This window comes from Macaca nemestrina, chromosome 6 (genome assembly GCF_043159975.1).
Source record: "Macaca nemestrina isolate mMacNem1 chromosome 6, mMacNem.hap1, whole genome shotgun sequence".
Classification (NCBI taxonomy): Eukaryota; Metazoa; Chordata; class Mammalia; order Primates; family Cercopithecidae; genus Macaca; species Macaca nemestrina.
Window position 1 is genome coordinate 41,402,131 of NC_092130.1, and position 17,225 is coordinate 41,419,355.

At 41.4% G+C, this 17,225-nt stretch overlaps 1 protein-coding gene across 10 annotated transcripts in view; it reads left to right on the plus strand.

Annotated features, from left to right (window-relative positions):
• LOC105467071 (SIL1 nucleotide exchange factor) overlaps window positions 1–17,225 on the plus strand; it is a 253,389-nt gene that overhangs the window by 146,678 nt on the left and 89,486 nt on the right. For all 10 annotated transcript variants that reach the window (XR_011624653.1, XM_071098353.1, XM_071098351.1 and 7 more), the window contains one exon: window positions 4,085–4,184. Coding sequence is in view for 9 of the 10 variants with exons in the window: in XM_071098353.1 (XP_070954454.1) it covers window positions 4,085–4,184 (100 nt within the window). In the remaining variant the exon portion in view is untranslated. The remainder of the gene's footprint in view (window positions 1–4,084; window positions 4,185–17,225) is intronic.

Here is a 17,225-nt window from a genome sequence, read left to right on the forward strand (position 1 = left end):
TGGGGAGCAAGGTTTTATCACTAGCACTTATTTCAGTTCAGGGAACAGAGGCAAGAACAAGGATGATATGGACAAAAAGAATAATTAACTCTTTATGCAAAGGGTTAGGTTTATAGGTTTAGGAGTTAGGACATTTCAGACAGATGAAACAACAGGAAGTCCCAGGCTTTATCAAGGAAAAGGCTTTGTCAAGTAGGAGAAGCAAGAAAACAATCAAGGTGACTAGAGGAGAAGAGAGAAGGAAGGAAACCGATAGGAGATGAGATTGGAGAGGTATGTGGGGGCCAGAATATGTAGCTTTTGAGGAACATGTTGTATGTTCTTCATTCACATTTAATTGTAATGGAAAACCATTGGAAGATTTTTTTCCCCCCTAAGATGGTGTCGTGCTCTGCTACCCAGGCTGGAGTGCAGTGGCACCATTTCAGCTCACTGCAACCTCTGCCTCCCGGGTTCAAGCAATTCTCCTGCCTCAGCCTCCCAAGTAGCTGGTATTACAGATGCCCACCACCACACCTGGCTAATTTTTGTATTTTTAGTAGAGACGGGGTTTCACCATGTTGGCCAGGCTGGTCTTGAACTTCTGACCTCGTGATCTGTCCACCTCGGCCTCCCAAAGTGCCGGGATTACTGGTGTGAGCCACCATGCCCAGCTGCCATTGGAAGATTTTAGGTAGGAGGGTGATTTAGTTGCTGTGTGTCTGGAGATGAGATTGACAGTGGACAAAAGAAGACAGAATTAGGATGTCATTTCAGTAGATCAGGTAAGACATAATGGGCTCAAGCAATCCTCCCACCTCAGGCTTCTGAGTAGCTAAGGCCACAGGCACACACCACCATGCCTGGCCAGTTTTCAAGTTTTTTGTAGACAGAGTCTAGGGTATCATAACAGAGACTGAATGAATTTGGAGATTTAATTTGGAGGTAGACTCAAGAGGACTTGCTTATGATTTCAACGTAGAGGTTGAAGGAAGATGCAGGGAGGGGCACGGATTGAGGATAAAGCCTCATTTTGGAGTTTGAGCAACTGGGTGGTTGTTGGTACTATTTATTGAAATAGAAAAGTTGGGAGACGGACAGACTTATAAGGAGAAGAATCAAGAGCCATGTTTTAGATTCAATAAGTTTGAAGTACTTGTTAAACATTTTAGATACAGATCTATCAGGTAGTTGTGCAAGACTCTATTGGTGCTCAGGGGAGAGGTTGGGCTGGAGATGTTAATGTTGAGATCACTAGCAGATAGGTTTTTAAAGTAACTAGGGGAGGATGTCGAGGTGGAGAAGATTGACAGGGCTGAACTCCAAGGCATTCTGGGCTATGTGGCTCAGGTAGGAGATGAGGAACCAGCAAGAGTTGGAGAAGGAGTGAGGAAGTGAAAGAGCCATGAGAGTGAGGTAACAAGCCAGGAAAGGCGAGTGTTTTTTTTTGTTTGTTTGTTTTTTGTTTTTTTTCCGACAGGGTTTCGCTTTGTCGCCCAGGCTGGAGTGCAGTGGCGTAATCCCGGATCACTACAACCTGGGCTCAAGCAATCCTCCCACCTCAGGCTTCTGAGTAGCTGGGGCCACAGGCACACACCACCATACCTGGCTAATTTTCAAGTTTTTTGTAGAGACAGAGTCTTACTATGTTGCCCTGACTGGTCTTGAACTCCTGGCCTCAAGCAATCCTCCCTCCTCGGCCTCCCAAAGTGCTGGGATTACAGGCATGAGCCACCACACCTGACTGAGAGTTTTTTAAGAAGGGAGGGTGAACTGTGCAAATGCAGCTTAGTGGTTGAGGAACATGAAGTGAGTGAAGAAGGGTCCATCGGATTGGTCATCAGTTATTGCTAATTTTGATTAGCAGTGTAAGTGGAGTTGTGAGGACAGAATCCAGATTACAGTAAATGGCAGTATAAATAGGAGTAAAAAAGGTGGGGATAGTGAGTGAAAACAATGTGTTCATAAAGCGTTACTCTGAATGAGAGCAGGGAAATGGCAGGATAACCAGAAGAGACTGTGGGGTAAAAGGAGAGTTGGTGTGCTGATGGGAATAATCCAGCTGAAGGGAGAAATTGACGATGCAGGCAGGAGGGAGAGGTGTAATTATGGGAGTTAAAGCTTTTGTAAAGGCAAGTGCGATCTGGAACTAAGTTTAATAGGATCAGGGACACTCATCCATTATAGTAGGAAGGAAAGTAGAAAACATAGACTTAGGTGCAGGTTAGCTTGTAGAACTGATCATGGGAAAATGAAGTTTTGGTCTATTTTTCGTAGTGAAGAATGAAGTGAGACCACCAGATGACTGTTTCGTGTGTGTGCGTGAACTTGAGTGCACATGTGCGTGCTTGTATGTATGTAGTTGGGACTGAGAGTGGGTGATGAGAGATGGCTTAGGAGAGTGAGACTGATGAGATACACGGCAGAGATACATGGCATAATGGGATTAGTCCTGACCGAGTCTTACAGGAGGGAGGAGATAATGTGTTCAAGCTATGGTTCCTGAATATGTAGCTCCCTTGGGTATGTGGGGCGGAGCAGTGGTATCCTCATGCACTGGCAGTGGATGATGCTCTGTAGGGAGAAGGATTCAGGATTCTCTCCCTACGTTGTAGGATTGTGGTAACTATTTGAATGAAATATTACTTAAAGGGATTAACAAACTGCCTAACACATGGCTAAATGCTCAATAAATGAGTTACTAGCTATTATTAATTAGTTTAGGAGGACTGAGGTTTAGAGAAGGTGAGTGTTTTTCTCAGAGCCCTAAAATGTCTCTAGGAAGAATGAAAGCCCTTAGTACATGAGAACTGAGGCCTGCTGGAATCTCAGACTATGAGACTGACGTGCTCTTCCTGCCTGGAGTAGAGCAGACCAGTAGCCCCTTCCTCCTCACCTCTGAAATCTTGTGGGCATTCCAGGATATAGGAATCCTGAACCCAACGCCAGGCAGACAGTCTTGTTAAGCACAGTCCACACTCCACTCTTCCCTTCGTCCACATCATTCTTGTGCTTACCTCTGTTCATTGAACTAAAATGAATGCTAGTGGTAAAACCTTGCTCCCACATGATGGATGTCTTCTCTCTGGTTAAGACACGTAGCTGTGGCTTGGATCAGCTCCAGGGAATTTTGTGAGGAGACCATTCTGGTCTTTGGCAGGTTCCTGAGATTATAGCCACGTTGATTCCTTTCCCTCCTCCCCTTGGAGGCTGGCTGTGGATTCTGCTGACCTTGGGGCTGACCTTGATTCTGCTCCTTAGTATCTCAGATCCATTCCTTGGTCAGGTTGAGACATACCTCCTGCCTCTCCTCTGTGCTCAGAGGTTGGTCTTACAGTGTGAATCTATCCAACTTGTTTTTGTAGACAGGCTGCTTTGTCTAATCAGATCAGGCACACACTGTGGGACTCAGGGCCCTGTTGTCCCCTTTCATGGAAAAATATATTAATAAATAAGGGTGCACATTACTCCCTGTGTCTGAGTCCACTTCCCTCTGAGAGGTCCTGCCTGAGGGAGGAGCATTGCACAGGTATTCCAGGCTTATTTCTGCCTTGAGAAGCTGGCTGAGAGCCTCTGTTCATGGTTGGCTTCTGTCTGCCCCATGCCATTTCTTCCTCTCTCATGGAATGATCCCATTTTCAGCTGTGTCTTTCCTCTTCTAGCTTCAAGGTAAGGTCACTCTGTTAGACTTCTGGCTGACTGAAGGCAAAGGTATGATAGTACACTCAGAGTTAGAGCTGGCCTGGCTTTGCTTACCTTAGGGTGCCATTTACCCAGGGACATTTTCTGTCTTGGGAAATATGATGCTCCCCTCTTATTTATTTTTAGAGACAGGGTCTGACTCTGTTGCCCAGCTGTGGGAGTATGGTGACACAATCATAGTTTACCACAGCCTTGAACCCCTGGGCTCAAGTGATCCTCCTGCTTCCCACGTAGCCAGGACCACAGGCACGTACCATCACATCCCAGCTAATATGTTTAAAGTTTTTGTAGAGATGGGATCTTGCTATCCTTCCATCTTGGCCACCCAGAGTACTGGGATTACAAGTGCGAGCCACCAAGCCTAGCCATGCCTCCCTCTTTACTCTCAGTTTTCTTTGGACAGGCTGGATATCAACACCAACACCTACACATCTCAGGACCTCAAGAGCGCACTGGCAAAATTCAAGGAGGGGGCAGAGATGGAGAGTTCAAAGGAAGACAAGGTGTGTGATGATTTTTTCCTGTGAGTATAAGCCTGCAGCATGGCCTTGTTGTTTTTGCAGAGAATGGACTCATTTTTATGGGAACTCTTGCAATAAATATGGGATAACAATATTGTAAAATAATTTAAAGAACCATTAATGACAAATAAGTAACCCTTTTAAACTATTAAAAAGAAGTGCTGGGAGCATTTCTGTCATGGTTTAGGTTAGAATTCTGTTTGCCATCCCTTGTCTTCAAACAGCTCCCTATGCTTGGAGAAATTGAGGCACCGAGCAGGGGTGGCCATTCTCTCCATTATCACGGGCATGAGTGGAGTGAGTAGACTTTACGGCCCAGATCTCTGCCTCACTTACACTTGAATTAGACACAGGCTTGTTCCAAAAGAAAGAGGAGCTGGCCCGGGAAGCAAGAAGCCCGAATCCTTGTCCTTGTCCTTTGAACATGTAGCAAATGTGTTTCTTCTAGGCCTCAGGTTCCTTAAATTTAAAACATAGGGCTGGAACAAGAGGATGACTGAGGTTTCCTCCAGCTCTAAATTTCTCTACAAGCTAAGGGAATGAGAGGAGGAAAAGGTGAAGAATTACAGCCCCTGGCCATGCCCCTAATGCGTGGGAGGGCACACAGCTACAGGTCTATACCAGGAAGAAATCTCACTCTTAGATGGATCATGAGCTCTTGGAGTCATTTCTCTGTATTTCTGTTTGAGTCCTGTCAGTGTTTGAAAGAACCTTCTCTGATGGCTGCCTTAGAGACCTAAGTTCTCGTTCTCCCTCCCTCTTCTCCTTACAGTCCCCATTTGCCTTTTTTTTTTTTTGAGACAGAGTTTTGCTGTGTGACCCAGTTGGCCTTGTTGTTTGTGTGGTGGTACGATCTTGGCTCACTGCAAGGTCTACCTCCCGGGTTCAAGTGATTCTCCTGCCTCAGCCTCCTGAGTACTGGGATTACAGGTGCCTGCCACTACACTGAGCTAATTTTTATGTTTTTAGTAGAGATGGGGGTTTCACCATGTTGGCCAGGTTGGTCTCGAACTCCTGACCTCAAATGATCTGCCCACCTTGGCCTCCCAAAGTGCTAGGATTACAGGCATGAACCACTGTGGTTGGCACTTGTTTGCCTTTATTTACCTCTTCACTCCTTCCCCTGAATCCAGGTAATATCTTAGAGAGACAGCATTAGGCTTTTGACAGCTTGTGTATTACTGGAAGAAGCCATAGGTTGTTTTGATCCTTTAGAACTAAATATTTCTGGGAAAATGAACCTTTTGGGGGATAGGAAGCTGGTGTTTACCTGTTTAAGTGTGTGAAATGCAGGCCCAGTCTCCACGTCTTTACTCATCTTACCAAAATCACTTCTCCTACATGGAGAGTGTATGTGGTGTGGGAGGGCACATGGCTCAGTGGCAGCAGCAGTGGGTGAAGGAAGGCAATGCTCGCAATTGCATCCTACCACAGATGTATTAGCCGAGGGGCTGAGGAGAAGCACATCTGCCTGGTACAGGTGAGGCCAGGAGAGGAGTGCCTGGGTGCCTAGAACAGGGCCTGGCCAGGGTTTTGGCTCCTTCCCACTCACTGTCGGCTCCATGTGGGACCGATGGGAACATTAAAAACCTCCTATTCAGCGTCTTCTCTGCGAATGGAGGACCCACTTAACCTTGTTCTCTTCTCTTTGCTTTCCCTGGGAGTGTGTTTGGATTTTCTTTTCTCAGGTGATGGCATTTCTCCCCACCCCAGTAATTCAATTAGTGTAGAAAAGTATGAATATTTATAAAATATTTAAAAATTACTTTTAATTTTTAAAATAAAATTAATTTAAATTTTAAATTAAAATTAATTTTTAAATTAAGTATTTAAAGATTACTTAAAAGTTCTAGTTGCTGATTTTTGTAATTAAAAATACTCCTCTCAGCCGGGTGCAGCACTTTGGGAGGGCAAGGCGGGTGGATCATCTGAGGTCAGGAGTTTGAGACCAGCCTGGCCAACATGGTGAAACCCTGTCTCTACTGAAAATGCAAAAATTAGCCCGGCGTGGTGGCATGCATCCTAATCCCAGATACTCCAGAGGCTGAGGTGGGAGAATCACTTGAAATCGGGAGGTGGAGGTTGCAGTGAACCCAGATTGTGCCATTGCACTCCAGCTTGGGTGACAAGAGAGAAACTTCGTCTCCAAAAAAAAAAAAAAAAAAAAAAAGAAAAAAGAAAAAATACTCCTCTCCCCTTCAAGGGGATCCCAATATCAGCACCCAAATGCAAGACCCCAGCTCCTGCTCATTTGCACCAGCTGCTCACCTCTGAGGTCTGGCTATCATACTCTTTCCTTACTTATGTGGAACTTAGGTTGTTAGCACCATCATTGAGGTGCTAAGTCCTGGCGTCCTTCTGCTTTCATTTGGAGCCTATCTGGACTGACTCAGTTCACTGCCAATGTGCTCTTCGAGCTGGCGCCGGGATTGGCAAATAAATGGATTTGAAATTGGTTGGGAAGTTTCTTACATATATCAAGCTCTTCGCTACAGATAGCATCCTATTTTTGTTTATTAATCTTTAAACCTAGCCTATGTGGTGTCTTACAAGTACAGGATGGTGCTTTTGTGATTTATATAGACAATACTGTCAGATATTCGGCCATATCCTCTTAATTAAATGAGTGGGTTTTTGGGAATTGGATGTTTTTGGGGAGGAGAACATCAATTACAGTGTATCCACTGGTAGCTTAGTAGGTTTAAGTGAATCAGTCTTTCCCGGAGTTCTTTGGTTCTTGGAAAAGCTGTCTCTCCCAGCAGATTTGGGTTGTTATGGTTGAATCTCGTCTACTTATCCCTCTATTTCCATACAAATTGCTTAATGCTTTTATGTTTTATTATGTCTGCTATTGTTCACCTGTATTCTACAAATTATTATATTTTAAGATATGGCCTTCTTAAGCTTTTGATTCTTGGCAAGATGTAATAGACTCATTTCTCCCTATTCCCCCAGCTAAGGGTAACTAAAAACCCTGGACATAATACTAAAAGCAAATGTAGGAAGACTCTAAAACACAGTCAGAAGGCAGCAGACTGGCTAGGGACCTTGGAGCTTGGGAAATGACATGGCAGTGAGTTCCTTGGATTTTCTTTTTGTCCTCTATATATTTTAGACTGAGTGTTGGCAAATCCCACATCCTGAAAATGTCAACTGGCGCAGATTTTAAAAAGTTATAAGAAAAGCCTGCTATTTCTAGACAAAGAATTGAGCAAAGGGCATCCTAACAGAACAGAAACCTTATTTACAATACCTGTCCTACTCCTGTCAAAGATCATGAAAATCTCCGCACCCCACTTAGTGCCAGTGCAGTGGACACTGAGGTGGGGAGTCTGGACTTCTGCCTCCTATTTGGTGGTAGTAGCAAACTGTACTCTGATTCCTCCACCAGGATTGCCCGGGGCCAAGTGGAGAGCCTGAACTCGTATCTGTTCCTGACAGTAAAACAGTGGTAGAAGGCAGTGTTCTGCTTCCTCCATCAAGATGGTGTCAGTGGGAGTTGAGCAGAGCTTGACTTTTCACCCTCTGCCCAGTGGATACTCTCTGCTTCCCCTGCTGGTGTATTACCAACAGAGACCAAGCGTGGATCCTGATTTTCCATCCCCCATCTGACAGTAGCAGGCTGCTTATCCTGCTGAAGTGGTGTCAGTAGAGGCTAAGCAGGGAACTTGAATATCTGTCCTCTGCCTGGCAGCACCAACATGGTTTTTTACTTTTCCCTGATGATACGGTGTCCGCTGGGGTGAATGAAAAGTGTGTACTTCCACCCCCAACTTGGAGGCAGTGAGACAGTGTGAGGCAGCATTCTGTTTCCCTCTCTGGGGCAGTGCCAGTGGAATAAGTGAGAAGTATGAACTTCTACCCTCGGGCCAGCAGCAGTGAAGCAGTGCTCGATTCTCCCACCATTGGTGTCAGTAGAGGCCCAGGGAGGAACCTAGACTTCCACTCCCAGTGGCCAGCATCCAGTGGTGGCAGGTGAAGCTGTTTCACTTCCCAACTAGAGAGTAAGGGTAGGATTTGGGAGAGAGGGGAGCTAGAGAAAGGGATTTTACATATGAAGTCCCAGACACACCCATTCAGTGACCCATACAAGAAACTGACAAGAATTAATACTACAAAAAGTTTAAGAACTGAACTATAGTGTGGAATGCTGCCCAGGTTTTTAGATTGACCTCTGGGTAGCACACAAAGGAAGCAGACCAGAGTAGCACTACAATGCTCTGAAAACTAAATTGTCATTGATGCCACAACCCACACAAGTGAGCCTGAACCAGTATACTAAAACTAAATAGGATGTCTACCTACTGAAAAAGATTAAGTGGGATCTGGAATTTCATAACTTAATACCCCAAATGTCTAGGATATAATTAAAAATTGCTTTTCATACCAAGAACCAGGAAAATCACAACTTGAATTAGACAATCAACAGATGCTGTTATGGATTGAATGTTTGTGTCTCCCCCAGATTCATAAGTTGAAGCCCTAATGCTGCAATGTAATGTTTGGAGGTAGGACCTTTGGAAGGTAATTAGATTTAGGTGAGGTCATGAGGGTTGGGCTTAAGAGGGATTAGTGTCCTTAGAAGAATAAGAGAGACCAGCACTCTCTCTCTCTACCATGTGAAGATACAGCTAAAAGGTGATTATCTGTAAGCCAGAAAGGGGACCCTCACCAGGAACCACATTGACTCATACCTTGATCTTGGACTTCCCCAGCATCCAGAATTGTGAGAAATAAATGTATGTTGTTTAAGCTACCCAGTATATGATATTTTGTTATAGCAGCCCGAGCAGACTGAGACAGATGCTAATACTGAAATGACTCAGAAGTTGAAATTATCTAACACGAATTTTAAAATAACTATTATAAAATTGCTTCAGCAAGCAGTTATGAGCACCCTTGAAACAAAGTCTCAGTAAGGAAACAGAAGATAAGAAAAAAGAACCAAATGGAATTATAGAACTGAACAATATAATAACTAAAATTTTAAAAGTCACTAGATAGGCTCAGTAGCAGAACAGAGATGACAGAGAAAAGAATCAGTAAACTTAAAGACAGATAAATAAAAATTACACAGTCTGAACAACAGAGAGAAGATAGATAGGAGAAAAAAAAATAAAAGAGCTTTAGGGACCTGTGGGACTGTAACAAAAGATCTAACATTTGTGTCATTGGAATTCCAGATGGACAGTAGAAAGAATATGGGGCTAGAAAATAATCAAGAAACAATGGCTAACAAATTCCGAAATGTGGTGATAGGCATAAACTCACAGATTCATTAAGTGAATCCAGTGAATCCAAGTGAACTCCAGACAGGATAAACTCAAAGAAATCAACACCAAGATACATCACAGTTAAACTTCTGAAAACTAAAGACAGAAAAATCTTCAAAGCAACTAGAAAAAATACTACTACTATAGGGGAACAATGATTGAGCGATAGTGAATTTTTTATCTGAAACCATAGAGGCCAGAAGTATGTGGAACATTTTTCAATTGCTGGGGGAAAAAATGAACTGTCCACACAGAATTTTATAACTGTGAATATCTTTCAGGAGTGAAAGGGAGGTCAAGACACTTTTAGAGAGAGGAAAATTAAGAAAATTTCTCACCAGCAGACCTACTCTGAAAGAATGACTAAAGGATATTCTCCAAATAGAATGAAAAAAAGAATAATAGAAAGAAACTTGAAGTGTTAGGAATAAAGAAAGAACAATGTAATGAATAAAAAATAGGGAAAATGCAGCCTATCTTTTTCTTCTTGAGTTTTTATTATTTATTTTCTAATTTTTAACTTTTAAGTTCGGGGGTACATGTTCAGGTTTGTTATATAGATAAACTTGTGTCATGGGGTTTTGTTGTATAGATTATTTCATCACCCAGGTATTAAGCCCAAGTACCCAATAGTTATTTTTCCTGATCCCCTCGCTCTTCCCATCCTCCACCCAATAGGCCCCAGTGTGTGTTGTTCCCCTCTATGTATCCATGCATTGTCATCATTTAACTCCCACTTATAAGTGAGAACATGGTGGTATTTGGTATCTGCATTAGTTTGTTAAGAATAATGGCCTCCAGCTCCATCCATGTTTCTCGAAAGGACAGATGTCATTCTTTTTTTTATGACTGCGTAGTATTCCATGGTGTATATGAACCACATTTTCTTTATCCAGTCTATCTTTGATGGGCATTTAGGTTGATTCCATGTCTTTGCTATTTTGACAAATCTGACAAAAACAAGCAATGGGGAAAGGATTCCCTGTTCCATAAACGTTGCTAGGATAACTGATTAGCCATGCACAGAATATTGAAACTGGACCACTTCCTTACACCATATACGAAAATGAACTCAAGATAGATTAAAGACTTAAACCTAAAACTATAAAAACCCTGGAAGACAACTTAGGCAATACCATTCAGGACATAGGCATGGGCAAAGGTTTCGTGATGAAGATGCCAAAACCAATTGCAACAAAAGCAAAAATTAACAAGTGGGATCTAATTAAACTAAAGAGCTTCTGCACAGCAACAGAAACTATCAATAAACAACCTACAGAATGGGAGAAGATTTTTGCAAACTATGCATCCAACAAAGGTCTGATATCCAGCATCTGTAAGAAGCGTAAACAGATTTACAAGAAAAAAACAACCCCATTAAAAACTGGGCAAACTGCCGAAGTTCGACCCCAGCGAGATCAAAGTTGTATACCTGGCTGGGCGTGGTGGCTCACGCCTGTAATCCCAGCACTTTGGGAGGCTGAGGCGGGTAGATCACAAGGTCAGGAGATTGAGACCATTCTGGCTAACATGGTGAAACCCCGTCTCTACTGAAAATACAAAAAAAAATTAGGCAGGCATGGTGGTGGGCACCTGTAGTCCCAGCTACTCTGGAGGCTGAGGCAGGAGAATGGCGGGAACCCGGGAGGCGGAGCTTGCAGTGAGCCGAGATCACGCCACTGCACTCCAGCCTGGGTGACTGGACAAGACTCTGTCTCAAAAAAAAAAAAAGTTGTGGCCGGGCGCGGTGGCTCAAGCCTGTAATCCCAGCACTTTGGGAGGCCGAGACGGGCGGATCACTAGGTCAGGAGATCGAGACCATCCTGGCTAACACGGTGAAACTCCGTCTCTACTAAAAAATACAAAAAACTAGCCGGGCGAGGTGGCGGGCGCCTGTAGTCCCAGCTACTCAGGAGGCTGAGACAGGAGAATGGCCCGAACCCGGGAGGCGGAGCTTGCAGTGAGCTGAGATCCGGCCACTGCACTCCAGCCTGGGCGACAGAGCGAGACTCCGTCTCAAAAAAAAAAAAAAAGTTGTATACCTGAGGTGCACGGAGGGTGAAGTGAGTGCCATGTCTGTGCTGGCACTGATATCATTGCTGGTATCTGGCACTGGCCCCCAAGATTGGCCCCCTGGGTCTGTCTCCAAAAAAGGTTGGTGACGATATTGCCAAGGCAGCCAGTGACTGGAGGGGTCTGAGGATTACAGTGAAACTGACCATTCAGAACAGACAGGCCCAGATTGAGGTAGTACCTTCTGCCTCTGCCCTGATCATCAAAGCCCTCAAGGAACTGCCAAGAGACAGAAACAGAAAAACGTTAAACACAGTGGAAATATCACTTTTGATGTGATTGTCAAGATTACTTGACAGATGTGGCACCAATCTTTAGCCAGAGAATTCTCTAGAACCATTAAAGAGATCCTGGGGACTGCTCAGTTTGTGGGCTGCAGTGTTGATGGCCATCACCCTCATGACGTCATAGATGACATCAACAGTGGTGCAGTGGAATGCCCAGCTATTTAAGCACAGAGGAAAATAATAAAGGATAATTTGACAACTAAAAGAAAAGTGGGCAAAGGACATAAACACTTTTCAAAAGAAGACATACATGTAGACAACAATCATATGAAAAAAAAGCTCAACATCACTGATCATTAGAGAAATGCAAATCAAAACCACAATGAGATACCATCTCACACCAACTATAATGGCTGTTGTTAAAAAGTCAAAAAATAATTCCACCATTGTGGAAAACAGTGTGGCAATTCCTCAGAGACCTAAAGACAGAAATACCTTTCGACCCAGCAATCCCATTGCTGGGTATATACCCAAAGGAATAGAAATTGTTCTGTTATAAAGACACACGCGTGCATATGTTTTTGAGTCTTTAAAATTGTTTGATAGTTGAAGCAAAAATTATGACATGATCTGTTTCTGAATGTATAGTGAGGAATTTTGAAGACAATTAGGAGGAGCAAAGGATTAAACATAATTGGAGGTAAGGTTTCTACATTTCACTCAGTGATAAAACATTGATACCAGTAGATTATGATGTTACTTATGTATATTATAATACTTAGAACAATCATTATTAAAACTATATAAAGTTATTCTCAAAAGCATAGGTAATCCAAAATGGAATTCTATAATATAAAATGTACCTTGGTTTGTCACAGGAAGGTGAGAAACGGGAAACAGAAAAGCAAAAACTGGAGGAAACAAAAAAAATTAATAAAATGGTGGATTTAAGCTCTAACATATAAAAATATTACATTAAAACATAAATGTATAATAGTAAAATGTTTTATAATTGGTCTAAATATACCAATTAAACAGATTTTCATAATGAATTTTTAAATGAATTTTAAAAATATGCTTTCTACAAGAAATTCAAATATAATGGTAAAGACAGTAGGTTGAAAGTAAAAGAATAGAAAGTATATCATACAGATATTAATTAAAAAGCAGGAGTTACTGTATTAATATCAAAGTTGACTTTAGATTAAAGGAAATTATTAGGAACAAGAGCAATTTATATAATGGTAAAAGGACCAATCCACTAAAATATACAGTAATTCTAAATGTGTATGTGCCACTTTTATTTGTATATAAAAATACCTGAAGCAAAAACTAACAGAACTAAAAGAAAGAAACGGACAAATCCACTATTACAGTTGGGGACTTCAACATCCCTTTCTCAGAATTGCTAGAACTACTAGACAACAGATCAGTAAAGACATTAAAGAGCTGAATAACACCTTCAACCAGAAAAATTTAATTGACATTTATGGAACATTCCATTCTACAACAGCAGAATATACATTCTTTTCAAGTGTCCATGAAACACTTCTCAAAATAGAGTATATCCTGAGTAATCAAACAAATCTCAACAATTTTAGAAGAACTGAAATTAGGCAGAGTATGTTCTCTCATTATAATGGAATCAAACTAAAAACCAGTCGTAGATAGGAAGAAAATCTCCAGTCAAGTCAAAGAGGAAATCTCAGGGGAGGTTAAAAAAAAAAGATACATTGAACTGATTAAAAATGAAAATGCAATTTATCAAAATTTGCAGGATCCAACTAAAACTGTAAGGGAAATTTGCTTATATTAGAGAAGAAGTAAGGTCTCATACCTATAATGGAAGGTCCTACTTCAAGAAACTAGGAAAAGATGATTAAAACAAGCTCAGAGCAAGCAGAAGAAAGGAAATAAAGAGCAGAAATCAATGAAATTGAAAACATAAAAACATTAGAGAAAAATCAGTGAAACCAGAAGGTGATAAACTTCTATCAAGACTGACAAACATGGCTGGGCACGGTGGCTCACACCTATAATCCCAGCACTTTGAGAGGCTGAGGCGGGCAGATCACCTGAGGTCAGGAGTTCGAGACCAGCCTGGCCAACATGGTGAAACCCCTTCTCTACTAAAAGTACAAAAAAGAGCCAGGCATGGTGGCGCACGCTTGTAGTCCCAGCTACTTGGGAGACTGAGGCAGGAGAATCACTTGAGCCCAGGAAGTGGAGGCTGCAGTGAGCCGAGATTGCACCACTGCACTCCAGCCTGAGCCACAGAGCGAGACTTCATCTGAAAAGCAAAAAACAAAACAAAACAAAAACAAAAACAAGAAACCCACAAGACTGACAAACACATAAAGCACTAAGATAAAAATTACCCATATCAAGAATGAAACCAGGAATATCATTACAGATCCTGTAGACATTAAAAGGAAAATACAGTAAGAGAATACTGTGAACAACTCTGCATATAAATTTGATAACTTGCATGAAATAGTCCAGCTCTTTTATAAGCGCATATTGTCCAAATTTACCCAATATGAAATAATATGAGTAGTCCTATAACCATTAAAAAAAAAAAGCAACTGAATTTGTAGTGAAAAACCTTCTATAAAGGAAGTCCCCAGGTTCAGATAGTTTTACTGGAGGTATTAACCAAACATTTAAAAATAATTAGCATCAATTCTACACAATTTCTTCCAGAAAATGTAAGAGGGAGGAATACTTCCCAACTTACTTTATGAGGCCAGTATCACACTAATACCTGAACCAGACAGAGTACAAAATAAACTACATGGCGACAATCCTTATGAACATAGAAGCAAAAATCCTCACCAAAATTTAGCCAATCAAATCCAGCAACATGTAAAAAGAATTATGCATTATAACCACATGGGGTTTATTACCAGAATGCAAGATTGGTTCAGTGTGCAAAAAATAATCAGTATAACCCACCATATCAGTAGGCTAAAGAAGAAAATCACATCATCATATGTCACTTAATACACGAAGAGCATTTGACTATATTCAGTACCCATTCACGATAACTCAGAAACCTAGGAATAGAAACCTTACTTGATAATGAGCATTTACAAAAAGTCTGCATGGAATATTGTACTTAACAGTGAAAGACTAAATGCTTTGCCACTGAGGTCAGAAACAAGGCAAGGGTGTTCACTCTTAACACTCATTCAACGCAGTCATAGCCAATGCAATAAGGCAAGGAAAGGAAAAAATAAAACTGTCTCATTTTCCAGATGACATGATTGTCTATGTATAACTCCCAAAGAACCTCCAAAGAAAAGCCTTCTAGAATTAATAAGTGAGTTCAGCAATGTCACCAGATACACAGACAACAAGGCCGGGCGCAGTGGCTCATGCCTGTAATCCCAGCACTTTGGGAGGCCGAGGCGGGCGGATCACTAGGTCAGGAGATCGAGACCATCCTGGCTAACACGGTGAAACCCCGTCTCTACTAAAAATACAAAAAATTTGCCGGGCGTGGTGGCGGGCACCTGTAGTCCCAGCTACTTGGGAGGCTGAGGCAGGAGAATGGCGTGAACCCGGGAGGCGGAGGTTGCAGTGAGCTGAGATCGCGCCACTGCACTCCAGCCTGGGCGACAGAGCGAGACTCCACCTCAAAAAAAAAAAAAAAAAAAAAAAAAGATATACAGACAACACAAATCAATTGTATTTCTACATACTAACAAAGAATATTTGGCAATTGAAATTAAAAGCATATGTACCATTTTACAGTTGCTCCCCTAAAAATGAAATATTTAGGAATAAATCTAACAAGACAGATATAAGATCTATATGCTCAAAAGTATAAAAGTTGGGTGAAAGATGACGATGGAGTTAAATCAAAGAAGACTTAATTAAATGGAGTGACATACTGTGTCTATGGATTGAAACACTCAACATAGTAAAAATGTTAACTCTCTCTAAATTTATAAGTTTAGTGCAATTTCTATCAAAATTTCAGCAAGATTTTTTTGTAGATAAGCTTATTCTAAAGTTTGTATGGAAAGTTGAAGGAATTTTAAAAAGAAGAGTAAGTGGAAGAAAACACACTGCCTGATTTTAAGGCTTACTCTATAGCTATAGTAATCAAGGCAATGTGGTATTGGTGGAGAGGAAGAATCATAGATCAATGGAACAGAGTAGAGAACCCAGAAACAGACCCACACTAATACACCTGATTGATTTTTGACAGGTACAAAAGTAATTCAATGGAAGATAAATAGTCTTTTCAACAAATAGTGGGCATCCATAAGCAAAAAATGAGCTGTCACCTAAACCTCGTACCTTTAAAAAATTAATTCAAAATAGATCATAGATTTAAATGTAAAATGTGAAACTAAGAAGAAAAAAACCTTTTAGAATGAAACATAGAAAATCTTTGGAAACTAGGACCAAGTAAAGAGTTCTTATGACATGGCACCAAATGCAAGATTTATAAAAGAAAAAATCGATAAATTGGACTTCATCAAAATTAAAATGTTTTGTTTTGTGAAATACCCTGTTAAGATGATCGGAAGATAAACTACTGGAAGGAAATATTTGCGTATCATATACCAGCAGTCCTCATTTTATGTTGTATGGAATTGTAAAAATGTGCACACTGAAACTATGCAAAACAATCTTGATATAATCAAGGGAAAAATTATGATTGTTCCATGATCCTTAAACTGTTTTGCCAGATATTAAAACAACTACATTGCTATTAGTTTTAAGTATATATAGAAATGGAAAAGCAATACTAATATTTATTTAGTACACTGTAATTTAAAACTTTTAGAATTATGCCAGGCGCAATGGCTCACACCTGCAATCCTAGCACTTTGGGAGGATCACTTGATTCTAGGAGTTTGAGACTAGCCTGGGCAACATAGCCCAGAAATGGTCTATGTTTTCTACAAATAAAAAAAGTATTTTTCTACAAAAAAAAAAAAAATTCTTTTTTTTTCTTTCTTTCTTTTTTTTTTTTAGACAGGGTCTCTGTCACCCAGGTTGAAGTGCAATGGCAGGATTACAGCTCAAGTGATCCTCCCACCTCAGCCTCCCGGCTGGCTGGGACTACAGGTGTGTGCCACCATGCCACACCAAAAATATATATATTTTTTTCTTTTTTGAGACAGAGTCTTGCTCTGTCACCCACACAGGAGTACAGTGGTGTGATCTTGGCTCACTGCAGCCTCCGCCTCCCAGGTTCAAGTGATTCTTCTGCCCCAGCCTCCCAAGTTACAGGTGTGTGCCACCATGCCTGGCTCATTTTTGTATTTTTATTAGAGAAGGGGTTTCATCTTCTTTCTAGTTTCACCTTCTCTAGTTGGCTAGACTGTTGAACTCCTAGCCTCAAGTGATTCGCCTGCCTCGACCCCCCAAAGTGCTGAGATTACAGGCATGAGCCATTGCGCCTGGCCAAAAAATTCAAATAATTTTTGTGT